Source organism: Melopsittacus undulatus, chromosome 8 (assembly GCF_012275295.1).
Source record: "Melopsittacus undulatus isolate bMelUnd1 chromosome 8, bMelUnd1.mat.Z, whole genome shotgun sequence".
Lineage (NCBI taxonomy): Eukaryota > Metazoa > Chordata > Aves > Psittaciformes > Psittaculidae > Melopsittacus > Melopsittacus undulatus.
In genome coordinates, this window is record NC_047534.1 from 5,244,404 (window position 1) to 5,271,399 (window position 26,996).

Sequence of the window (26,996 nt, forward strand, 5' to 3'; positions counted from 1 at the left end):
CCTGACCACCCTTCTGGTGAAGAAATAGAGCTTAGCTCTTCCATTACAGCCTCACGTTACCCATTTCCACTGCCTCATGGCACTAGTGTTCATCCTGTGATCAGTTAATGTGCCCAAGGCTTTGTCCTCCTCTCTAGTTTCTGACTCATGAAGACTCAGTTTGTAGGAGTCTTTTGTGGGACTTGCACTATTATATTTCAGTGCTGCTGCTGTTCCTTCACTTTTCACCTGGCTGCTTCTTTCTGATCTCTTTATGCTGCTTTGTGATAAAGCCTCCATGCTTTGTGCTATCAGCAGTTGTCTGTGTGTTTGTATTGTTTGACCCAAGATCTTCAGTGAATTTTGTTTGTTTTAAACACGTTTTCATGATCGATGTCTGAGGCAGCTTTTTCTCTGTCAGGTTAGTTTTACTTCAGCAGAGCCTTTTGTTTCTTGTTTGCTCTATACACACTTCACAGTGTTCATATTATTCTTTACTTTATCCTGTTAATTTAGAAATGGGATTGTTGGAAGGAGGTGGTGAAATGCAGGAGCCGTTGATGCCCCATTTCAACTTTTCTGTCTATATTTTTGCTGTAGAGCTTTGGTTCTCCAGGTGGATTAAACCCTAGAACAGGGGGATGGGAGTGCTCAGAGTTACTCTCCTTTTCCTTTTACAATCTCAGAGCTCTCTCACAGTGCTTGTTGTAAACAAGTACATTAAAATTAATCCTTGCTGTTCCCCATGCTGTAGGAATATAGTGAGCTCTGAGGAACAGAGGGATTATTTCTTTTCCTTCTCTTTCAGCATAGGGAATGATGAACAGCCTCAGTTGGTTGTGTTGCACCTGCTGCACATTCCCTTTTGGAAAATTCCCATTCAACACACAGAACTCTGTCAACATGAGAAGCATCTATTGTGTGTGACTGGGGGCAAAGCAGAGGGGGTGGTGGAAGCTTTGGGATCATGGTAGATGAGTGCTGACAAACTGCCTGTAGAGCAAAGAGGTGATCAGTTACTGGCACTGCTGCATGTTAATATCTCGGTGCTATTTTAATTAGGCTGGAAGAGGAGACTCAGTGAGTCAATTCCTGTGGTTTATCTCTGTTTTAAAAATCGAGCCAGGCACATGGGATCAAACAGTACATTCCCTTCAAATTAAAAAGAAATAAACGGTCTGTTTAAAAGTCCCATTACACAAATGAACCTGCTGGTGGATCCATTAACATCAAAGTTTTATGGAACTCGGCAGCACCGTTTGGTTTCAACAGGACTGGTTTCATTTTCTCATTGGGAGTGATAGGAGCTGACATGGGGTTAGGTCTCTGAGAGGGACGGAATGGAGCATCCTGAAGTGGAGAGCTGGCCGACTGCTGCTCCTGCTTTTGGGATCCCTGTGTGTAAACAGTCTGACCCAAACACAAACAGCTACTCCAGCTCAGACATGATGCACAGACAAGGACCTGACTCTGAGCCTGTCATTTGGAGCACCCTCCATGCTATAGGTGCAGCCATAAAACCCAAACTGTACTGACAAACACAGTGGCTTCCTTCTTGGGTATTCAACTTGGAAACAGGCTGCAAGTTGGTAATATGCTCTCACCTTTGCATTGCAGGATTATAGCTGGAGCAAGGATGGGGGAGGGATAAGGGGTAGGGCTTTTGTCTCTTCAGCTGTGGAGAGGAGAAAGGTAAATAATTTTCCTGTGCAGAGGATGCTGCTCTGCTGCACTGAGAGGTCCTGTTGTCAATGTTGCTGTTGTCACTGTAACATCTGAGTTACACTGAGTTACTTGGTTAAATAAAATGAATGGGATGGGAATATTATCAGAGGCCTTATTATAGTAGGCACAGCCTTGAGAGAGAGAGGCATAACTAATATGCATTCAAGTATTGTGCTTTTCTAGACTTCATTTGTGTTTACAGAGTCTGTGAGAAGTTTATGGGCTTATAACTCTTGTGGTTTTGTTTTAATTGAGCTGAAATTTCCTGGAGGGTACAGGGGCTCTCTGTTATGTTCAGCACTTTGAAAGAAGGGAAAAATCAGACAAGAAGTCCAGGATACCCCTAGGATTCCATAACTTCTGTTCCTTTAGTCTGCCTTGCCTAAGGAGAAGCTGTAGAAGGAACATGTGCTTCCAGTGCATGTCCAGAGAGGGAAAGGAAGATTTGGTCTGTTGAACTGTCATGTTAGAATGGGACAAAGCAATCATTAATTTCCAGTTTGCTTGTGACAAGGATGGAGACCAGTTTCCTCCTGCTTTCACAGACCTGAGGAGTTATAGCTGCCTCAGAATGGGAGCACCCTGAGAGATCTGATCTGAGAAACACAGTTCTGTAGGCACAGCTTTTTCTGGGCATGAGGGAGCCATGTGAAGATCTCTGCATCTAGGGGGCATTGAGGGCATGTTCAGTGGATGTGCTGGAGGATCAAAGATTGCTGGATACTTTGCTTCTTGCCCAGGGCTGGCTTTGTGTGTACAGAAAGAGAGATGAAGGCTTAAAAACATAAGATTTTAAGACTAGTCCTTGCACTGAGAGCCTAATCAGCCTCCTGTGTTATTTCTTTTGCTTTCAATCTTTTTGTGCCTCAGTGCCCTTAGAAGAGCTTGTTCCCAGTGGGTTTTGTGTTGATCGATACTAGGTGCAGGTAGTAGTGGTGGTGGTGGTAGGTTGGGGTCTCTCTGAGCTGCTCTGTCAGGGCAGCAGAGTCCTGCAGCAGGAGCTATAAAACCTAATTTATCCATGGAGAGAGAAGGACCATAGAGCAGAATTCTTCCTGTGACCTCTTAGTAAATAATGAATGGCTGTGCTCTACCTCTTTGGAATCGCTTAATTGAGGCTGACAACTCTTTGTTGTACTACAGGATCTGGCTTGTCAGGAGAATTTTGACTTATTTATGAATATTTCATTAACCTCTAAAGACTGGCTGTATAAAACCGAGCTCCTGCCAGGCCCTGTCCTGTTGAGACTGTGTTCTGTGCTAATGTCATCCACCACACATCTATTACACCTTCCCTCCCCTCTGACTGCACCTCGGAGTTTATTATTGGTGGCAGCAAGAACATGTTCACCAAAGGTTAGAATGCCACATTCCTGCTTTGGCACCAGAACTGAACACACAGTATTTGAGAGGAAATTGCTTTTTGTGCTATGATTGTTTGCTGGCAACTTGAAGGGAACCACAGGGAATAATCCTTAGAGGCTAAAATGGGCAGAGCAGTCTTGGCAGGGCCCTGTAACCTTTGCTTTTTGGCACAAACAGAGAGATTTCCCACTCCATATGCATTAAAAGCCCACTGCTTGTTGTTGCAGGAGGGCCTCAGAATGGGTCATTTAGATAGAAAACCTTAAATCTGCTCCTTAGTTTGTTCTTTGGGTAAAGGTTTGGGGAACAAGACTCCTTCAAGCATCAGCTGCTTCCTTGAAGGCAGCTGGAGGCTCTGTTGAGAGAGCTGCTCTTTTCCCATAGCTGCATCTCTTGCCTCATCCTTGTATTTCCCATCTCTGGGAGTTCAGAAACCACTCTGAGCATAAGCTCTGGTGGCCCCTGCTCACCCTCTCTCTCTGTGTCCAGGAAACTGCTCCTGCTGTAGTGAAATGTAAAATTGGGCTGGAGATGCAGTGGGAGTGAGAGCTGTGCTTAAAAGCATGTTGAAGTACAGGCTGTGGGTTGTTCCATGTGAGTTGAAGCAAGAGGATTAAGTCCAATTTTCAAGTCTCCTTTGCTGTCTTTACAGTATTAAGCAAAGATTGATTCCACTGTATTTATGTTAGGAGACAAAGGAACAAAAATGGATGTTAGATTCCTCTTTCCTTTCACCTTTTATCTTCCTAGGTGGTTGGTAAATGCATAGGTTCTTCTCTGGCTGTTTATTGTGTGATGATTTTTCAACAAGAAAACTAATGGGGGGGCAAGAGGTGGGATTTCAAGCTACCAATTGCTGACTGAATGCTTTAGAAACTCCTCCAGGGTATCTTTTAAGGCAACAAACTGTATTCAAACTTTGTACAGAGGAAATACGGCATCTTTGCAGATTTATTTGTTGCTGTGCCTATGAATTACAGCTGCCAGAAGACATGCTTCTAGCAAACATTCCTGCTGCTGCATGAAAGGAGTGGTCTGTGTCATGTTCTTGAGAGCAGGTACTTCCATTGCACCAGTGCCATGGCCACCCTGGACAGGGTTACAGCACATTCACATTCAGTCCAACACCATGACAGGTTCCCTAAAGAGACTGTTACTGTGTTTTGCTGTTCTAACCAGGAGTAATGGGTAGGAGGTGTCTGCTGTTTAAGGCTTAATTACTCCAGAGTTTCTTCTCTCCATGGACAGCAGCTGTTTTGCTCTCCCTGGTGGGAGGAGCTTTTGGCAGTAATTAAAGGAAACAGTCATCTACATGCTGGTGAAGGTGGTGGAGCGAGGCTGATAACAGCACAGAGGCTCTGAGCTGAATGAACATGGAAATTAGGTGATCCTTCTTCAGAATGAGCTGTTAGAGCGGAGAGAAGGGGTTTGTGCATGGCAGTGTCAAGTTTTGCTGGCACACAGTGGTGACGAAGTCTCATAGTGGCACCTGAGAGCATGGACAGGACAGGTTGAAAGGAAAAGATTTCTTGTCCGCTCCTTCCCCTGGGAGTAAGAGTTGAAATATATAATTATATTTGAGTTAACTCAGGGTTTTAAATTAGCATCTTCAGTTTTCCTCTCTTGATGGGTCTTACTGCTCTTCTTCCCCATGAACTTTCCAGTTTTGCTCATCTTGAGCTCTGAGCCAGCTTCCGTCCTGCTGAATCATCCAGTAGTGCTTATTTCCATCCTGCTGAATTGTCCAGTAGTGCTTATTTCCAAACTGTCACATCTTGCACTCATTCCATATTACTGAAAATAAATAAATGCAGCATAAATTGAGGAACAAAGCTCAGGAAGGCAGAACTGTCAGAACTATCCTACTTTGGTACCCATGTGATGACTGACTGGCATTGCATGTTACTTCCTGTTGACATGGGGTCCTTGCTGGTGACCATGGCAGTTGCCTTCAGACCTGCTGTAGCATTAGCAGAGCATCTGAACTTCAAACAGAAGGACAGGATCCTTCCAGAGCTAGTATGTGATGTTGTATATACCACTTGTGAAAAAGGTCCCCAAGTGTTTCCTTGAAGGGTAACAGGAGCATTCAGGCTGGGCAAGGCTGCAGGGGTTTGCACACCCTTTGCACCTCAGTTTTGATATGAGGTCTTGGTCCTTAGGGCATTGCTGCCAGGTAACAGTAGAGAAAATAAATATTTTCCTGATTTTCTTTCTTTTTCTCTGAAGTATTCCAGACAGGAGTTATTTGAAATGGGCCATCTGAGTACAGGTTAGTTACCTCCAGTTAGACATTATTGCTCATCAACAATAACCTGCTGTTGCATGGAGCACCTGTGGGTGTGGAGGTCCACAGTGCTGCTGAACTGGGATGTGGAGATGACCAAAGGGAGGTGGATGAGTGGGGACTGTTGGCATCTGGCAGCTTTAGGATGTGCAAAGAGACTGAAGCAGGGGCAAGAGGCAGAGTCCTGGGGCAGAGGTGTGTTGTAGGTGTTTGGAGGAGAACTTGTTGGAAGGGCTGTGCAGGAGGAGAGTGGGGTTTGGAGGGTGTGACATGGGTGCATCCTTCTTCACGTGCTGGCATTTGGGCATGTAGCTCAGGCTTGAGAGAGCTGGGCTTGTTCAACCTGGAGAGGAGAAAGCTCAGGGAAGACCTTATAACAGTCTTCCAGTATCTAAAGGGGGCCTAAAAGAAACCCGGAGAGGGGCATTTTACAAGGGCATGTAGTGACAGGACAAGGTGGAATGTCTTTAAACTGACAGAGGAGAGATTTAGATTAGCCATTAGGAAGAAATTCTTCACTATGAGGGAGGTAAGACACTGGCATAGGTTGCCCAGAGAAGCTGTGGCTGCCCCATCCCTGGCGCAGTATTCAAGGCCAGGTTGGACGGGGCTTGGAGCAACCTGGTCTAGTGGAAGGTGTCCCTGCCCATAGCAGGGGGTTGGAACTGGATAAGCTTTAAGGTCCCTTCCAACCCAAACCAGTCTGGGATTCAATGACATGGGAGCATGATAATTTTGGGACCCCCTTCTCATCGGCCCTCCTTTGCAGGACAGAGCCTGTTCCCTGCAGTATCCTATACCATTGTGGTTTACATAAGGAAACCTTAGATACCCAGTTTAAATAGGATGTCTGTGTGTTCAGTTCTTCAGCTGCTAACAGCAGACCTGTGCTTCTTTGCAGCAGAGCTAGATTTGGCTCGCTGAGCCTGTCTGGAGTTTCACTTGTGCAGGACAATGTAGAGGGGAGGTGTTTGATGGAAAGCTGTGGGCTGCCTGCAGATTGGGAAGCAGAGGGGAGAGAGGTGAAAGCTCGTCAGGGCTCCCTGGGGGAGATGAATTAGTTAATGACTATGCTGTGCTTTGAAAATGCAAATGCTGTGTCAGAGCAAAGTCTGATTATAATAATCAATCTTCCTTTTGAGAGGGTGCTGGAGATGGGGAGAGGGATGAGACTGGCACTGAATTTTAGATCTGAGTTTCTCTGCTGTTATTAAGGAAACCTTAATGACAGCCACCACCCAAGAGGGCAGCAGAGCCAGGGAGAGGCAAAAGGGGAATTTGGGAGGAATCATTCTTGTGAGTACCGATGGCTCCTTGACAGGCTGAAGTGATTTTTGTAATTCTATTCCTTATGATTGTCCTGCTTGGAAAGGGAGGGGCTGATGCCTGCTCCTGTGTGCGAGCTACCTCTGCTAATAGGAAAGATAGAAACTACCTCCTAAGCAGGATCCTCTGGGAACAGGAGGGAAAGAAGGGTGGCTGCTGCAGCTGTCCAGCGGTGACAGCTCCTTCTCCCTTGGCACTCAATGCGTTTGTAGCGAGCGTTCCTGGTAATTACGCCTCTTCATTTAGGAGAGCGAGGGGGAAAAAGGAATATAAATTTGTATATTAACTTTAGAGATTGGAAGCAGTGCAAAGCGAACCTTCTCTCTGCGAGATTGTATTTGGAAATGAAATAGAATGACAGTCAGTATAAACTTGAAAAATTGCTCTCTTTTTACTGCAACAGGAGGAGGAAAGCCACAGGCCAGACTGTATTGAGAGAAGCAGAAGTCAGCATATGTCCATTTCCCAGTTTGTCTGTACCTACAAGCATATGCATGAGTACATTTTTAGGAAGCTGTTTGCTGGAAGGTTGCTTCTAGCCTTGTATTCTCAGTGATAAAAGCACACCAGGTTTTTTAGATTGGCAACCCTGATCCAGCTAGGCCTTGTCTTTAAAGGTAACCAAGTGGGAAATAGATAGTTCTAAACCTCTTTTTTATTGAATATGTGATTTTCTTTGGCTTTATTGCTTCTGTTTCACAATGGCATCAAGGATTCATTTTCTCAAGGAAACATACCGACTAATCCTGGTCTGCTTAGCCTGTTTCTGAATGTAAGTAGTATTTTATTTTGCAAGTGTTGTCCTATTTCTTTGAAGAAGAGTGAAGTTCACTATGAAATCTGGTGAGGTTTAGATCTCTCCCTGTGTGCTTCTCTGCAGATGTTTTAGGGGAACAGCCCTTCAGAATCTCCCAGGGCTGGGTGTCGTGGTTTAAGTCCAGTCAGTAATTCCGAGCCACGTAGCCGCTCGCTCTCTCCCCCTGTTCCTCCCCCCACTTCCGCTCCTGTAGGGATGGGGAGGAGAATCGAAAGAATATAAGTCCCACGGGCTGAGATAAGAGCAGTCCAGTAACAAAGGTATAACTCAAACCACTACTGCTACCACCAATAATAATAATGATAAGGGAAATAACAAGGGAAGAGAATACAACTGCTCACCACCCACCGACTGATACCCAGCCTGGCCGAGCAGTGATCTAGCCCTTCTGGGTAACTGCCTCCAGTTTATATAGCAGGCATGATGTGCTGTGGTATGGAATACCTCTTTGGTTAGTTTGGGTCAGGTGTCCTGTCTCTGCTTCCTCCCGGCTTCCCCTCCTCCCTGGCAGACCATGAGACTCAGAAAGTCCTTGGTCACAGTAAACATTACTGAGCAGCAACTAAAAACATCGGTGTTATCAGTGCTGTTCCCAGGCTGAAAGTCAAAAACACAGCACTGCACCAGCTACTGAAAAGGAGAAAAATGACTGCTGCTGCTGAACCCAGGACACTGGGCATCCTGAGGAGGAGATACTGCTTGTGCTGAGCACAATGATCTGTGGCAGTACTCAGCATGGTGTCTTACACCCTTGTATTGCTGGACACCCATATTAAACTCACTGGTGTTCATGTATGTTTGATTTCTGTCCTGACACCAGGCTTATAAGCTTATAGATAACAGGAGGTCACCAGGCTTGCCATGCTGCCCTGTGGGAAGAGAGGCCAGTAAGATCCTTAGTCACTGCCACATCCTTTGGAGAGAAGCACGAGTAGCATCACTGGAATAGCTGGTGTATCCAAGCTCCTGGGGATCTGTAGTTTGCCATTTTTCAAACCTCAGCATATGGGTCATACTCAGGGTCCTGTTTCTCTGTTCTAGTCTATTTTAGTGCACACTATTCCTTTCCAAGTCTGCTTGATTTTCACCATTTAAATATTTATGTATTTAAATAGCTTCTGGAATTGTGTTGAGACTTGTAGTCAAACACAACCTCTCAATTCACCTTTCCATGTGGGCTTCATGCAATTCAGTTCCTATTTATCTCTGCCTTTTAAAATCAGCTCTTTTGCCGAGGAAGGCCTTTCAAAGGATGTTGCATCAGCCCATTGTTAAATAAACCTTTAGACATTTATAATGGATTCAGCATTTCCTGCTTTTCACAGTTCCAAGAATGCTGAATGACGTGCAGACACACTTCATCAGGGTAAGATTGCTGTATCAGCCCCTCACTAAAATGCACTCATTATTCAAATAATAACTCTATGTCTTCAGCATGTGTTCTGTGAAATGTGTGTACATGATGTGGGCGAGTAAACCAGCCCCTTTCTTTTCAACATGCAAATCCTATGAAATGCTTGAGATTTTGAGTCCTTTCCTACCCAAAATGAGGCACCTGAACAAGGATGCGGTCATAATTTTGGGCAGGGTGTGATAATGTTCAGAAGTTCATCAATGTAGTTTTCAAGTGGGACTGATTTGAGGTAGAAGTTCAAGACCTGTGGTAAGTCTCATTCTGATGATGGGCTGTGGGCAGAAGGATGCTTTGGAATGGTTTGTCTTCTTCAGTGCTGAAGCCTGCTGGAATCAAGCATGAGGAACACCAAGTCTGGCATTGCAGAGGCTTGTTTTGGAGGGGACATATATGGGTCATAAATGACAAATGCTAGAAATAGACCAAGAAAATCAGCTCTCTAAAGTAAAGTTCTGTTTCTTCGAGCTGTCAGGAGATGAATCCATAATTTTATGTTTCTCCTGTCATCTCATATATCTTTAAATAATTCCTCCAGAAGAGAACCAGCAAGGAACATATTTCTTCCACTGCTGTGGGTGTTTGCTATGTCATTAACACTTGGAGGAGAACCACCATCTCCCAATCCTGTCCAGGCAGGTTTAAAAATAAGGCTGAAAGAAGAAGGATATTTCATTTAATAAAACCCTAGATGAAAATCCATCCATGTTCTTCCTTCCTCACTTTCTTGGTTGGTAAATAACGATGACAGTACTTCTTTTGGAAAAAGCATTTGTATTTCATCTGTTGAGGCACTCGCATATTTGTGGAAATGGACATTCTAAAATTGTTCTACATACTGAATGCGTCCTGATCACTTCCATGGAGAGCAATGAAGCTGGGCTGAAATTCATGTTTATGAGCTGAAAGAGAGTATAAAAGGATTGAGATAAACAGAATCATTTTAGGTCGAGAGCAAGAGGCTCCATTATATTCTGAAAACATCACATAGTCAACATGTTAAGTACCTGCTTATGTGTTTTATTCCCAAGTCATGGACTCTGACATTTCTCATTATTCTTCCTTTTCTATTGTCAGAAAAGCCTTGGATAACTTAAAAACAGTATTAAGAATAGTGGCTTGGTTTCTTTTCAAGTTGCTAAAATGTTCTGTACAGTGGGGATATTGCTGGGGGTCTGATGCTGTGTGTTACTAAGCCTGAAGCTCCTGCTCCTTAGGTCTGAAAACTTGTGCAGTTTTCAGGGTAAGAGATGCAATTATTTTGGGATAATGTTCCCTTTCTGCCCTCAGTACTAGTTAAAAAAGTTAAAAACATAAAAGAGAGCAAAAGGAGCCCAGCTTGACCTTGGTTGTTTGGTACTGAATGGGGGAATACAGCAGTGAGCTGTAATTTGAGCAGCCCTTTTCCCCACTCTGGGTTCTGCTTTAATGTATTCAAAGTGATGAAAGCTTAACTCAACCAGTTATATCAAATTCTTGATAGAAATTGGAAGAATTTAGACAGCAATATTGTGTTAGTCTAAAACGCAGAAAAAGCCTGATGAAAGTGGCATCTGGTGAACCAGAGAGACTAGGACTGGGAATTAATTGAGGAAAAGGGATGTGATGGGAATTAGAGAAAACAGCAAGAGGAGGCTGGTTTTCCTTCTCCTTATCCCTTTCTGAGGGCAAGTGGAAAGGAAGGGGCAAACTTTGTGACTTCATTGGGTCGTTTCATGTTTATCACCTGGTTCCCAGGGCTGCCCGAGAGGCCTTGTCAAAGCGAATGTTTTGGGTAACCCCCTCACCTCTTTATGCTTCCACATAGTGTTGAAAATTATGTAGAAAGCACATGGGTTTGTTTTTCTCCTCTTCCTGCCTTCCTGTTGCTTATTTTCCTCGTTCAATTCTGCTGCTTCTTTTTCTTTTCTCTGCTTTCTGCCTTGACCACATGCACGGAACTGAGCGAAGGAGCAGCTGGAGGAGCCAGCAGTGGCAGTGTCTCATGCAGCATTATGCTGGTATGAGTGTGCCAGGTCCGACCAAAGGCTGGTGGGATCCTGTTCTGCAGGTGAAACTGGAAAGAAGAGGAAGGTTTTATCAATGGGTTCCTTATTTTTTGCTCCTTTTTGCTCTTCTCTTAGCTCTTGTTTCATGAAAGACCTATTTACCTGCACTGTGCCTACACTTTGGAAAAGCATAATTGAATTCCAACAACATGCAGCTCCATCATATCTTAACTAACTTTCTTTTTGCCCTGGAAGAGACATAAATAAGACTTTTAGTACCTTCTCTGAGATTGTCAGTGAGGGATGTTTCACTCACTGAAACTCTTTAGCAGTTAAAGGAAACAGCATATTGATGAAATAATACCTTAACAGTTTTACTTGCTATTTTATTTTCCATAAACAATGAGGTTTTAATGGCAATAATTTGCTCTTCTCCAAAGTGGTGCCTTGGTCTGAACTTCAGACTCTCCAATAGTTTTAATCCAGCAGTTTTAATCCTTTTTCTGGGAAGCAGGTAAAGATCTCGCTGTGCTCTCTTTTCCCTTCTCACCTCAGGCACATCAGATTTCAGTCCAGGTAGTTTTTCTGCTTGAAAAGTGGGAGCACACAGAAGTGACATAAAATACCCTTCCAGTCCCTGTGCCCTTCCCTCCTGATTTTCCTTCAGCAGCTCATTCGTAGAAACCCAGCAGAATCTCATCACAACAGCACTGAGCATACCTGGCACTGATTTGTCACCACTGGATATCAGGCAAGACCTGTGCTAATGTTTGTCACAGCAGCATTCACCAGGGCAGGCATTCATTCCCTCTCCTATCTCCTTTTCCCGCTACACACTCCATTTTTTCCTCTCTAGGCAGCTATCACCAGAGACCCCAGATCACACCACCAGATTACACACCCATCCCCTCTGTCCCCCCTTTTCGCCTGTGAAGGCGGCTGTGATTTATCTCCTTGTGCCAGTGAGCAGGTGGCACTTGGACTCAAGGCTGAGCCTGCTTAGCCAGTGATAAATAACACACTTACCAGCCCTTCCATCTTCAGATGCTGTCCACATGCAGTCCAGAAAAGCAGCACAAAACTCTTAATAGCAAACACATCCAGACTTCAGCAGGCACAGGAAATCAGAGATAGAATGAGTGTTTTCCTGCTAGAAGCAGGTTGGAATTGAAGCCTGCTTCTGGTCCCGGTACCTTTTGTTTACATTCCTGGAATTATCTAGCCTGCTTGCTTTATCCCCAGCCATCTGTGATGGGCTGAGCTGGGAGAGATAAGCTCAGTAATCAGAAAATTGAGGGAAGCATTTCTGGCTGTGATAATCTTATCAGGCAGCTAATATACATTAACATTTGTACAGCCTGATGGTGCAAGTGGGGACTTTGCTTATTTTTGCTTCCTAGATGCCTTTTGACAGAAAGGAGGAGAATGCAGGGCTTCGGGGTACCAGGGGGAAACTTGGCTAAAGCCTCTTTTCTGTCCTCTCCTGCTCTGTCCCTGAAATGTCAGAAAGGGGAGGGAGATTAATCCAACCATTCCTTTCCTGCCCTTTCCTACTAACAGTGCTGCCATGCTCTGCCTGTCTGTTCTGGTAAGCATGGAAGGGCAAAGAGGCAATATGTCAAAATCTCAGTTCTGGCTGAGCAGTATGACTGCACGTGTCAATATGCTCCTTTTCCATGTAAAACTGGGCAGTTTCTACCAGCTTTCTGTCTCTGCAAGAAATCTGCCATTGCAATGTGATTTTGCTCTCCAGCTCTAATCCGTGCTGTGGAAGGGAATGGTGTGTTAATGGATTATTTCACTGATGCTAAGCACTGAGCTCTCTGTGGTCACAAGTTTTGCATCTGTAATTGCTTATTGCTTTCCTCCTGAGTGAAAAATATTGTTTCTGTCAATGGATTTTTAGGAGAATTAGTTGCCAGATGATAGAAGACAGATGACAAAAGGAAATCCAGAATCTCAAGGATGAGTGTGAGGGAGGTCTAAACTGGGAGAAGGTGCTGGAACAGAAGTTAGAGTATCCTCTGGGTGGTTCATCTCTGTTTACGCTTCATAATAAATCATTTTCTGAAGGGTTTAGAAACAAATAACATATGTAGTTTATCACTCCATGTGTTGTCTTGATAGCTGGATTAAAGATACAGATTCCCGTAAGTCAGGGAGCCTGGGAATGGTAGAGTCCGGGTAAGAAGTTTTCCTGTCTGCACAGTTTTGAAGTACTTTCTTATGAGTTCCTTCCCAAACAAGGCCAGAGGCAGAAAGTATTCTTAATTGTTTGTTCCACAAGAGCTGCCTGAGCAACTGGAGTTAGAAGTGTATATTGGAAAGTGCTGGAAATATTCCCCAGCCTTTTGGATTCAGTGTACATGTCTCGAACTTGTCTTGGACAGGACAGCATAATCCTGTGGTTCATTTTTCTGGGGAGGAACTGAAACTAAATGAGGTTGAACTGTCAATACTGAATCTCAGGTAGAAGCAAGCTCCTAATACCATACAGATAATTCTCTGCATGCCATTATCCATTGGGGACAGGTGAGGGAAATATTTGGAAGAGAAGCAGGAGCTTTGGTTAGAGACAGTTTCTGTGCCTAATCTACATGGGAGAAGATGTTGGAAAAGGCAAAAGGGCAAGGAAGCAAGGTTAAGTGAGGTCCTGACAGTCAACACACGGAGGACTGTGTTTCATGTCTGTATCCTGAGAAAGGCCCGATCTGTGTGGAACATGTTCTCCTCCTCTTGCTGTTTGTGTGTGCCCCTTATTACTCCTGGAGGAACTAATGCCTTTTCTCTTCTGCAGCTGGAGGTGGAGATGAAAGTCCTGAAGTCTCAAGAGTGCACAGCAGAACAAAGTACCATCATTACCAAGGAGGAGATTGACACACTAAGGTAGGCAAAGCAAAGGGAAGACTCAGAAGATTCAGTGGTTTTCAGTAGAGCTAATGAGAAAGGAAATGCCCCCAGGTATAGTTTCACTGCTTGCTTTGGTTATTGCCATGTCATGGTAGAGCACCAGTTGCTACATGTCACAGTCAGAACATACTGTCCTTGCATCTCTCAAGTAGGATGTGTTTTCCCCAAGCACACTTTTTACTTTCCCGACAGCTTTTATGGACATGAGAAATCCATGAAGCATTAATAGAAAACCTCAGCAGCTGATCTCTTGCATTTAGATACTTTATAAGCTTTTCTGTCTTCTGGGAGGCTGCAGGCTCTTTTCTTTCAGTGTTTGGCATCTCTTGCTCTCAGTTAATTCATAAGGCTGGCTCCGGCATCACTATTCCCGCTGTTGACTTTCTTTCGTGTGGAAACAACATTGCTGTTTGTTTCTTATTTTGACCAAATCTTGACTGTAAATACAGGATCTGTTGGCATGTGTGTGAAGAAACTTAGAATCCAGCTTTTGTAATACTGATGTGCATGTAGCACTGGAGATAAAAGAGGGATGTTTCCCCTTGTGCATTGCTGTAGCTGGCAGAGGGATACCTGTTGTGATTCAGTGAAAGAGAAGTTACAAAACAGCATTTCAGCAGAGGATACATGAGCATTTACAAAAGCTACAGTGAAGCTAGACAACTTTCCCATGTATTTATTAAAGCATTTGCAGCTTCCATTCCAAAGCAGGTGACACAATAAATACTGAGCACAGAAAAGTTCATCTGATTCTGAATGTTTAATAAAGTTCCTTTTATTTAAGTTGAGCAAATCAGATCTTGACAGGCTGAGGTTTTTATTCTCAGCTGATACAAGACTTTGGCTGGAGTTTCACTTCTTAATTCTGTTGTATTTTTAGTTCCATCACTATAAAGCTTTACTACCTCATAGGACTGAAAGCAAGAGTTTGCAGCAAGCAGAATCTTACAGAAGGAAGAAATTACTGGCCTGTATGTTATGACTTTGATCTTGTGCTTTGCCTCTGGAGCTTGTTTTACGGCTTAGAAAGCCCAGTTCCATAGCAGAGGGGAGGTGTTTGATAATAACACATGTTCAGCTAAGCTATTCCAATACCTTTTAGGGTTGTACATCTCATCCTCAGGACTCCTGTAGTTTTCTTCTTCAAGGTGGTTGAATAGTTTTGGAGACCCAAGGCATACATCTCCCTTTTTTATTCCATCATCTATTTGATTCCTGGTAAAGGACAGTATCCTATGGCTTCCCTTTTTCAGGGAGATAAACCTGTCTCCATCTGCTTTTGGGCATATTTGTTTGACCTGAGCTAATTCAGGTCTTCCGTTTGCTAAGGCACACTAGACCTTCTGAAACCTGATGTTCATACTACTGCAGAAGCATTCAGCACCTCCTCAGCAACATTAAACCCGTCACTTCTGATTAATGCTGTGTCTCCATATCAGTAAAGCAAGTGTCCTGTTTGCTGTCTTCTGGGAGCTGAAGGTTTTCAGAGTATTTCTCCTGTACCTCATCAGACTCCCTCCCTCCCCGGGTTGGTCTGAGCTGCAGCACCCTTTCATGTAGGAGGTGTTTAGTCTCTTTTATTTTCACCTCCAAGACTCATTATTTGGTGTTTATCTCCACTGAACAGCACTTGCCATCTATTAACTGAGCAGCTCCAGGGACATTGTGTGGAGGGGAAACAGCTGGATTGCCACATAGTCCAGGACCACTTTGCATTGGGGAAGTCTCTTGACAGTGGGATAGAGATGTCTGGCTTTGACCTGAATGAAAATGTGTTTCCTGGGCCTGGGGAAGCAGAGCTCCCAAGTATCTCCTTGTTATGGGATTGTGGTGTTTGGTTCGGCTCAAAGGTAGCCCTGAACTCCCTCAGATAATGTTTTTCTCTCTTCGTTTTCAAAGAATTTCTTTGATTACTAATCTCCTCCTTTCATGAAATCGTGTCAAACCTTTCACACAAAAAGCCATTGATGGTGCGGAGCTACATTCCAGTGATGAGCTGTGCACTGAAAGCTCTTTCAGCAAAGAGGCTAAGCTGCTGCAGTTGTTTCGTGGTGATATTTTGTCTTTTCTTCTCTCCCTCATTTCAGTACCATGCTCTCGAGGATGGTGCTGAATGTGGATGCACAGAGGCCACAGTCCCAGGATTTAATTCCGGGCTGTTTTTTCTGTCACTTTTTACTGAACCACTTTCTGTTGTTATGGCTGATTTAACTATTTGTCCAGGCCCTGATGCTAGTCATTTAGCTACAAAGCTGTTCCAAAAGCATGGATTTCTTTGGTTTTAAGCACCCTTTTCGTTGCTGAGCTCTAACAGTAAATGACTTGGTGCAAAGTGTTCTTTCTGCTGGAGAGCTGGTAAACCAGTCCCTGTTCCTTTTGCTTTACTGTTTACTACTATTACTGCTTCAGGTATCATTTTAGACTCTCAGGAATTCAATTCAACTTTGCAGAATCAGCTGCATAAAGACTTTTTTCTTATGCTTCTGGACATAAGCAGTCAGAGGTTATGGTTGGGTCTTATTGTGTGTTTTCTGGCATTTTCTGTGTGTTGGGCAAAAAAACAGGGCCAAGTTCTTTCTTTACAGAAAAGGCTGTACAGAGGAGCACAAGATAAATCACTATCTTCCCCAAGGCTTTCGGGCTTCAGGAATAATGTGCTGTGGTCCACACCAGAAGACTCCTCGGGGCTCAGCTGGATGTGTCCTGTGTGTATAGCAGAGGCGAATTGGAAAGCTGTGATGAAAGAACAGAAGGGGTTTGGAGGAGAATGAAGATTAGTATAGGAAAGGATTAGGTCTGTTGTGCTTGTCCTGCTGTGTCTTTGTGGGCCTCAATGGCACTGGTTTCCTCAATTTTACATAGCTGCTAAGGAGGAATGAGCAACTATTACTTCTTCCTTCTAGAGACCACTGCCAGCAATTAATTCTGTCAGAAGGCAGGAAAGAATGCAACTTTCAAATTGGAAAGTGGGAAAAGAAATGCCACAGCTTATGAGGGAGTTATTTCCATTTCTGTAGCTTATTGTGGTCTTTGAAATCCCATTAACCTACAGTATGGTGCTTCTGCTATTCTGGACTGAGCCCAGCCTCTCCAGTTAGCTGCTGTCATGAAGGAATATGAAAAAGAGAGGAAAACCAGCAGAAGCCAGCAAAGGGATTCAGTAGAGCAGGAATGGTCTGGGAGCCTCCAGGCATTTCCACATACACCCTTTGGGTTAGAAGCTTACTTCTGAAAACAAAAGCAGGAGACATAAAGGTGGAAAAAAATCCATATTAATCCTTTGAATCTGTATTCACCTCCTGTGAGTGAATGAGAGCTTTTAAAAACACATCTTTTGTCTCATTTTTCTTTAGTATGGAAAGTAAATTTTCAGCAAGAGACTTGAAAGACTTTATCAGTTTTTCCTCCTTCTCTTGAGAACAAAGTGCTCTTTCGTCAGCCCTTTTATAGCTTTAAATGTGAAACTCTCTCCCCAGCATCATCGTTTCTGAAGAGACAATAAAAGCTGGTGCTAATGCTGTCATTTCTCACACTTCTTGCTGCTCCCTCTGAAATCAGATTTGTTTATATTCTGTAGATCTTACAAAGAGAAAAAGTGGTTGAACTGTTGAGTTCATGCGCTGTGGGGTATAGCAAAGCAGAGAGCATTTAGGCATTAGCACCTTTTAGAGGGAAGGTGATAACTGTGCAGTAACTCCTATTTCAGAACCTATAAATAAAAGTAATATATTTAAAAAGAACTTCATTCAAGACTTAAGTGGCACAAGCTGAAGGACCTCTTCAGCTGGAACAAATCTGAACTTCTTCTTTCTGCTGTCAAACTGCAACCCCAGTAAATCCTAAATGTTTTCTGTGGATTTAGTGACTGGGAAAAGTTACAGTAATTCAGAAGAAATTCATGGCCTTGCCAATGCCCATTAGTCACACTTGCTGGAATTCTGTCTGCTCTGCTCCTAACACCATCTCAATGCCATCTGGATCCCTTAATAGTGTCTTCCCAACACATACATTTTCTGCTCCATTCACTAGTTTCCTGTTCACCAATAGCTTTTTCCACATGGCCGTATCCTCTTTGCAGATGGGGCCTCTGTGAGACATGTCCTCATGGGTGATATCCACACTGCTCTACAGGAGACCACAGAACACACATCTGAGAACATTAAAAACCAATAAAAGATAATAAAAGGAAGTCATGGCAAGGAATTGTCATTGGTTAATTGCACTGAATAGCTCTGGACTAAGAGAGATTTTGGGATAGTGCCTAGATGCTGTTGAAACCCTTCTTCCTTTCTAAAGTAGGAGCAGCTTTTCTGTCTGGCAGCCCTTACTCACCATCTAAATGCTTTTTAGATAGACTAAACACACACAATGTGAAGTCTGCTGATTGTCACAAGTGTCATTTCAGGAGACCTGAGTCTGTAGGGTTGTTTTCTTTTGTTCCTTCTTCTGATGTGGGACAGTGACACATCCAGTGGGGGCAATATAAAGCTCAGTTTTTAAAGCAGGAAGATCCACAAGTTTGGGCAAACAGCAGTGAAATCTGTGTTCTTGCACTAGATTAGGTCTTGTGCAAGGCCATGGAGATGGCTTGAGTTTGTATTGTGCCTGTGGAGCCTTCAGCTCTGGGTTAAGCTATCTGTATCTAATGTAGGAAGAGTCTTCCAGAAATGCAAAGAGGTCTTTGCCAGAGCTTGAATATTTTCATGTTTTCCAACCCCTGTATGGAGAAGTTGGTAAATTTTCCAGGAATTAATCCAAATTGTATTTTGCTGTATCACAAACCTTAAGAACGATGTCAGTATTTCAGAAAGTTTCTTCCTGCCTTGTGCTGCTTTTAAAATGGGCACCAGCATCCATTCCGGACCAGATGTTAAGCTGGTAGATCATAGAATCATTGATTGTGTTGGGTTGGAAGGGACCTGAAAGCTTATCCAGGTCCAGCCCCCTGCCACAGGCAGGGACACCTTCCATTAGACCAGGTTGCTCCAAGCCCCGTCCAACCTGGCCTTGGACACTGCCAGGGATGGGGCAGACACAGCTTCCCTGAACAACCCTGTGTCAGCACTTCAGCACCCTCATACTAAAGAATTTCTTCCTTATATCTGTAACTAGATATAAAGTTTTTGTGGTTTCTGTAGTTTCTGTAGCTGTTTGTGGTTCTCACATGCATTTATCTGGGACTGTTCTCCCTACCTGAAAGCAACTCCCATGTGTCACAAGTTGAGACATGCAAATTGGTGATAAAATAGCATCACACACCTTGTGCGGTTGTCCCTGGACAGAGAGAGCATGAGGTGCATGCAGACTGCAGCTGCCTTTGTGGATGCTGTTGCATCCAAAGCAGCGCACAGTTGGCTTTGTACCTGAATTTATGTAAATGAAGAGATTCAAGTGCCAAGCAAGTAAATATTTTTCAATATTTGACTACTGTATCTTAACCACCAGCTGCAAATGCTTTGCTGTGTTTATATATAGATAGGATTTCCCTTGCTTCCCTCTCTTTGCCATTGGGAAGAGTTCCCTAGGGCTGGAAAGCAAAGCTGGAATAGCACAAACTGTTTGCTAATGGTTCTTAATGCTTTCCCACTGGAGATCCAGGACACTTAACAGTTTTAAAAATAGAAGAGGGAGAAGCAGTGAAGGCACTAGTCAGTCCAAAGAAGCTCTCTGGTACTAAGAGGCTACAGCACTGTTCCTGGTCCTCAGCATGAAGCAAGCAGCAAATTGTATCTCTGAAGGTGAGCAGAGCCAAGACAGTGTGGAGAGGAGCTTGCTGTGCCTCAGTAGGCTGCCTTTCCCTGGCACACAACCTCTGGAAAGGAGGATACCCATTATTACATCTTAAAATAGTAGGCAAAACAGCACAGCAATATAGTGACTTAATCCCACCCTTGTTACAGGTCACTCAGATCTTTGTGAAGTGTCATCTGGAGACTGTTATGAATGACTTTCAAAAGGCATCTTAAGAGTTTTGAGCTTAAACTTCCACATGGAGAGGAGTTCTGCAGGCAGATAGCAGCGACATCACAGCTTATTTGGGAGATTTGGTGGGGAGGAATTTGTTCTACATTAAAATTCAGCATGTCAGCTATGAAGAAAGTCCTGATGAGAATCCTGTGTCTGGCTCTGACCTTTCGATAGCTGCTGCGCTATTGTTTCTCAGAGAAAAATGTTGTTCTTCTTGTGTCCTGTTCTGCAATGCATTTAGAAACACGCTGTTAAAAGCATTAATTCCATTCTGAATTTCCATTTCTTCCGACCTTTACAGTCTGTGGCTTCTCCAGCATCCTCCATCCCCACTAGCTTTGTGTGTCTCTTCTGGAAATAATTGATGGTCTTTTTTAATGTCTTGGACAATGGTAAAAGCTGCTCCTTGGCATTTTAGAAGCTTCCAAGAGTAAAAAAAAGCTGATACTTTCTAATGTATGAAAATTACCAGTAGGGGTCGGGCTTACGAATCATTTAAGCAATTCAAGCTGCCTATTTCTAAAGGAGACATTTCCATGCTGTGTTGTGGATCAACCAGCTTCTATGGAAAAGTTTAGAACTTTTGCCCATTGAAGAGGAGAGATGGCCTCTTTGCTGTATCTGAAATGTCTGTTGCTGAATGTTGGGATACTGGCAGATGGGTGCTGGGATTTTCAGCTTAATTTAAATCATTTACAAGTCAGTATTATCAAACAAGACGATAATTTTTTAAATTATATTCTGCAAAAGGAATCTAAGAAAGTTCAATGCAAAGATCAGTGTTAATCTACATGAGTTGCACAGTTAACATGTGAAAGGTGAGGTTCTTGGAGCAGTGTTAAGTACCCTGTACTTAAAAGCAAACAGAAAAGTTACACTAAATGTTCTATAATAGTATCTCCCTGCAAACAAGTTTGATAGAGTTCTCTGAAGGAATCAACAATCCTTTGGCTAAGGCTGATATGGCTGATAGGATATATTTGACCTTTCAAAAAGCATTGAGCCAAAGGTCAGAAAGAAACTTTACTCTATGGAGTATGAATTAAGGTTCTTTGTTGGATTAATAGGAGTATAGCGATCAATAAGGGCTGGTTGTCCGGTGTACTCTCTGCAGGGATGGCTGGTGGGGGATGACCATGTGAATAAAGCAAAACTGCTTTGCCAGAATGCTCTCCTAGCTTCTAGTGCCTTGTCTCCAGGATTTCCTGAGCCAGAGATAATATGATGTCTTTTTATTCTGTGAAGCTTCATGCATTTTTCTTCCATTAATTTGCTTATGTGTTATGAACTTAAAAGATAGAAAATCAAAGAATAAATATTGTTGCCACAATACAGAGGGGTTTCCGCTGTTGCTCGGATGGTTTTTATTGGGAACTTGTCCAACACAAATTGGAATTTGTGAGTAGTGAGCTGACAGAATTTGAGATAATATAAAATTATTCAGCTTATCAGACTGCTCAGGGCTTCAGAAGAACTTTATGATTTGACTTGAGATGGGAAATGAAGTTGTACATCAATAATTGCAAAACCCATGCACACAGGAGAAAATATCTTCACTTTTCCTCTCTCAGTACTGGGCTCCAAATGAGCTGTTATTACTCAAGAAGGAGATCTTACCTTATTGTGAACAGTTTTCTAAAAATACCAGGTAAGTGCTCTGTAGTTAAAAAGACAAATAGAATACCGAGGCATTATTAGAAAAGGAGACAAGGACGAAACAGAAAGCTTCATTATACCACTGAATGCATCTGAGTGCTGTTTGGAGCTCTAGCTTTTCTCATAGCAAAAAGTCTGGGTAAAACCTGAAGGAAAACAGGGAAGGGCAATAAAAATGAGGAGAAATACAGAAAATCCTTGATGGGAGGAAAAACCAAATTGAGATTCTTCAGGAAATAACAGAGGAAGCCTGTAAAATGGTGTGGAGAGGGGAGCACGGTACCTTTCACAGCAGAACTAGGAGGCACTCAGTGAAATAATCACATGTGAAGTATAAACCAAAATGAACTAAATTTTCATACAGCACATAATTTAATTGTGGAACTTACTGCCAGGGAGCATTGTGAAGGCCAAAAGTATAAATCAGATCAAAATGAGATTTGATGCACTTATGGAGAGTTTAGCTGTTGGTAGTTATTAAACTTGACGGTCTAGACTCATTCTGTGGTTCAGGAAGTATCCACGTTGCATTTGCTTTATATTCAAGTTGTATATTTTTAATATACTTTTCCAAATTATATTTTCATTTTACAGACTTGTATCTTTTAGTCATATGTTTTAACTGCCTGGGTCGTGTAGCTTTGTGGTACTAGATAACAATCTGATATTGCTTGTGATTTCATGCTTTGCTTGATGATTTATGGTGGGATTGTGCAGGGACACAGTGTCATTAACTTTCCCTTCTTCTCCAGGCAGAAAATTGAGGAGCTGGAAGCTGAACGCAGCAAGCTGGAAGAGCAGAACAGATCTCTGGAAATGAAACTGGAGAAGCTAACTGTGCAGGTAGGAAATGTGGAGGTCCAGAGCAGCTGGAGAGCCTGACATGGTCCATTCACTATAGCTGTTCTAACAAATGTACCAGAATGCTCACAGCACGTGACTGCACTTCCCTCAGCCTGGGCAAAGCACCAGAAGCCTATGCAAACTGCACCAACACACCTCTGTCTCTGACCATGGTTTTGGAGTATTTTGATGTCAGTCACAAAAGTGCAGTTATCTTTTTTAATGCCCTTGCCTAGAACCTCTTCTTTCTCTTCTTAGAGCTTTAAAAACTTCCATTTTAAGTAACTCCACTGCTGTAAGTTGTCTGTGTGCAAATTCATTTGTGCCAAAGCAGGAGTGTAGACTGGGCTTAGACATGGAGCTGATATGGAAATTCGAGCTCCATTCATACTGAAGACTCCAATGCTGCTATTAGTGATAAAGACAGAGACCATCAGTCTATGCCCTCATTATTTAGCAGTTTTCCAAGCCAGGAAGCATCAGTGCTGTTGCGAGGATAATGTGGCACAGCTCCAGACCACAGACATGAAGAGCAGAAGGTGTGGAGTCGGAAGGACAAAAGGGTGTATTTCTTTTGCTGTGCCACTGCGGGTGTTTTACCTGTTCCAGAGGTGGTGCTGTCTGATATGGCTGAAGGTCTTCAGCTTTTCACTCTGCATAGATCTGTGAAGTCTCACCCTCCTTGAAGGGGGCAAGTTGAGTGGACTGTCTGTTCAGCTTGCTCACATTCAGGGAACAGCTCCCCTGTGCAGAGCAGGGACATGGGAGTTGCTTCAAGCTTTTATATTGTTTCTTGTTTGAAAGGTACTAGAGCAAACAAGAACCTGAGCGTTTTTGTTTAATCAAAGCCCATCCTGCTATGAACAGTGTTATCTCTCCTTTCTGTTCTCTCTGATGTGCTGAACAATTCGGTATTGTAGCGTTTCATTCTCTTAATTTTTCTTTCTTTCTCCCTGTATTTTTCCCCCCATTATTGTGTATATTGCTTCATGTGAAAAACCTGCAGGTTTGAAACTCCCCACATTGCAGACAGAGCATTGATTTTATCTTGACACCTATTAGAGGCGAATCAAATCTTTTTTCCCTTTTTTTTTATTACCAATTCCTAGAGCCAGGGGAAGTGACAGCTTTGATAAAGCAGAGAGCTAAGAGCTGCTGAGCATCTCTGCTGAGCCACGCTTAGTGTGAAACCTGTCACCCGGCTCCTTTAATTGGGTTTCAGTCATCGGACGAGCAGGAAAGCTTTGGGCTGGTGTTTGGATGCTTAGGTCTCCAATAAACATAACAGCAGCTTTGGCTTCAGAGCACGTTACAATTCACTAAGGTCACGTTTAATTTGCCCATGTTGTCTTACCATGGATGCTGGCTTTCCAAGAAGGTCTGACCAGAGGAATTCTCTATTTTATTTGTGCTGTCTTGAGGTGCTCTGCTTTGTTCGTGCTGCTTCTGAGATGCCAAAACTCCCAAGCTTTTCAAATTGCACATTCAAAGAGGAAAGGTCTGGAGTCTTCAGAGTAGTCTTGCAGATTGTCTGCCTTCTAGTAGAGGAGACCATCATCAGCTACCATTTGGATAGCTGAGCTTTCACAGTATGGAACAGTAATGTGATGATAGGAACAAGATGGGGCCTTCATTCTGTATTAAAGCTCCAGTACAGTAACAGTTGTACTGGTCACCAAAGAGTCTTGGAAGGCTTCTCACAGGATCCCCATGACCTATCTCATTAATGGTGCTCACTGTTTAAATGCAGTACTGTGCAGGTCAGGGCTTTGTGGACGAAGTATCTGCAGATAGAGCAGAGAGAAATTTGTATGGGAAGGAGGAGATAACTCGTAGGTGTGGAAAACGAGAAGAAAAGTGGTCATCTGGCGTAGCAAGTCTAGGAAAGAGAAATCTGCTAATCCCCTAAAAGGCTGGTTAGGGAGCTGAATTAAGGTAACCATGCTCTTACATCTACTTCGCCAAGGCTGAGGACATGGCTTTCATTCTTTATTTAACAGGAGGTAGCTGCCCTTTTCCTTAGCTTCCCACTTCACTCTTGTCTTGCAAGACTGGATGCCACAAACAGCTTCTCCAAAAGAGGAGTAGAAAGGAAAGTGTAAATAAAGGAATACGTAAGCTCAGCACTAAAATGTAAGTGTTGATCAGTGTGTACCCACTGGAATGGTCAAGATTTCAGAACTCCTCAGGGGCAAAAACATCAGGCATTTTTTATTCACCTTGAGAATCAAATATCATGACAAGCCAAGCTTAGAATGACTTTTCTAAACACTTTGGAAGAAGGTTCCTTACAGTGGGAACACACTAAGTTAAGGATAAGCATAGAAATCCACGTCTTCTATCAGTGCAGAGCAAATATACTGAAAATATTATTGTACACTCAGATAAGGTCACTGAAATGTTGCTAGTTTGGCATGTTACTTATTCCCATCTCTGAAAGAAATTACTGGGAAGTGATGGGTTAAAATAACGTCACTTTATCACCAAGGGAAGAAAAAGCAAGACAAAGCTTACATACAGAAAGCAAGAAAATTCTACTGAACAGAAAGGCGATTGGAATTACAAACCTGGGGAAAGCATGGCATCAAATCAAATACAGATATAAGAAAAAGTAAGGGGTGACATTAAACAAGGCAGGATGAGGGTGATTTCTGACAAATCTATATCTGCAGTTCCTTCTATTTGAAAATAAAACCTCTGGCTTTCTGGAATTGTATCTGCTGCATGAAAAATACATAGAAGGGATGCATTAAATTGAATTTGGAAGAGGAAGAGGCAGGATGTAGAAGTAAAGCTTTGACTGCTTTACACTGGACTGAAGCCTGTGGAGTTCACAAAGCTGAGTGTGGTGAATGAAATTGAAGGAAATACAGTCAGTATTTGGTAATTAAACCTCAGTGTTTGACTGTGTTGATGTGTGGAAAGGAGTCAAGTTTTAAATTTGCCTCTTCTCTTATCCTTCTGTATGTGGGTATTGGCACATGTATGTTGCTTGTTTCTGCTGCTATTACTAGTGCACTTTGTGAACTACAGGACCCTGATGGACTGGCCACAGTGTAAGCGAGCAGGTGGAAAGGTATTTTGGTGTTATGTGTGTGATTCACACTTCTTGCGCTGAGTATTAGCAAATAAATAAACCAAGATCCTGATAGCTATCCACAGCAGTGTGTATGACATCTGACATCTCTTTGTATCCTTTGCTTGCGTAGGGACAGCTTGAATTATGGCTTAAGGCACTTTCTACATCCACACACCCCTTCTTCCATAAACCTCTTGGCTCTTGACACCTAGCTGCAGGCTGCATTGATTTTCCTTCACTGGTATAAAGATCTTAGCATGGATATTACTCACTGGTCAGGTCTTTACAGCTAATAAAAACCTCAGATTATAAAAACACAAGAAATGTTGGAACTGTGCAGAAGTGACACCCTGCTGAGGGTGCTGTCCCCATTGCACAGGATTTGAACTGTGGCTCAGGAGGTTGATTCAAATAATATGTAAAAAGAGTGGTTTTAACCAGACAATTTTATCTTCTCTCCTCTCTCCTTCTTTCTTTCCATGAAGCAAAAAACACTGTTAGTGCCTGGCCTAGGGTGGGCAGACTTGCTGAGACTTCAGTGAAGGGTCTGGTTTGGTTAGTTAACTGAAATGATGTGGTCCATCCTCCAGAGCTGCTGGTAGAAAAGTGCATCTCAGTGCCAGGAACAAGAGACTGATCAAATCAGTGCTTTTTAGATAAAGTGGGAGGAAAGACTCATGAGGAGTGTTCAATTAGCATTTCTTACTGCTAGAAGCCCTGTGTTTGCAGGCAACGGAGCGGATGTGAAGTGTTCCTTATGCAAATACTACTCTCCTGCTTTTCCTGCTCTCCTCTACTCTTTGAGCTGAAGGAGGAAAGATTCTTTAAGTTTGGCTGCTTCAAGGAAGATTGATTAAAATCAGCTGCAGTTTGACTTAATTGGCTCCATATGCTTGGAAAGGGAGCAGGACTAGTTAGAAGTCCTTGTGATTAGTTCACAGCTGGTTGGTGATAAAAATGGAACTCCAGTTAGAGTTCAGACAAGTGGCTCTGTGCAGATAAAAGGCAGAGAGATGGGGTTGGGCTTGAAAATCACCTAGAGTCCCATAGCCAAGCTAGCAGCCTGATCCCTTTGAGTGTGTGGGTGGGTATTTATGAGGCTAAATGGAAGGAGTCCTTATTTTCTTGCTTGTTTCTGAGTAAAAAGAATGAGCTGTGGATGCTGGCAGCCAAGGAAACCTTAACAGGGACTCAGAAAGCCAGGAGGGGATCTCAGGGACTAGTGAAACCCTACTAGGGCACTTTGGCAGTGTGAAAGTGTGGCACAGACTGAACTGAACAACTATGGTGCCCCTGCAGTAGTAACCAGTTGTGTTTAGCCTTTGTGATGGTCAGGAATAACACAGCAGCACTCATAAAAATGCAATATTATTCATAGAAATTGAAATAATTGAGCTTTGCCTGTTATCTCAAAGAAGTTGGAAGGAGTTGGCTGCCTACAGAGTATGGGGACAGTCATCAGAAAACTCCCCAGCCAGAAGCTCTTATTTATGCTAAATTTCACTGTTGAAGTAGGAGGGACTGAATTCCCTATTACACTGAATTCCCTGTTAGTGTCCATGAGGGAACTGGCTAAGAAAAACACACTCCACAAAGTGTTTAGGGGCATTTTTTCGTGCTGGCACAACTTTATTAATGTGTTT

General features: G+C 43.1%; 1 protein-coding gene across 3 annotated transcripts in view; it reads left to right on the forward strand.

Annotated features, from left to right (window-relative positions):
• The window catches only part of MAD1L1 (mitotic arrest deficient 1 like 1), a 366,896-nt gene that overhangs the window by 185,917 nt on the left and 153,983 nt on the right, over positions 1–26,996 (forward strand). For all 3 annotated transcript variants that reach the window (XM_005145268.3, XM_031045610.2, XM_034065681.1), the window contains 2 exons: positions 13,696–13,784; positions 22,184–22,274. In XM_005145268.3, the coding sequence (XP_005145325.2) occupies positions 13,696–13,784; positions 22,184–22,274 (180 nt within the window). The remainder of the gene's footprint in view (positions 1–13,695; positions 13,785–22,183; positions 22,275–26,996) is intronic.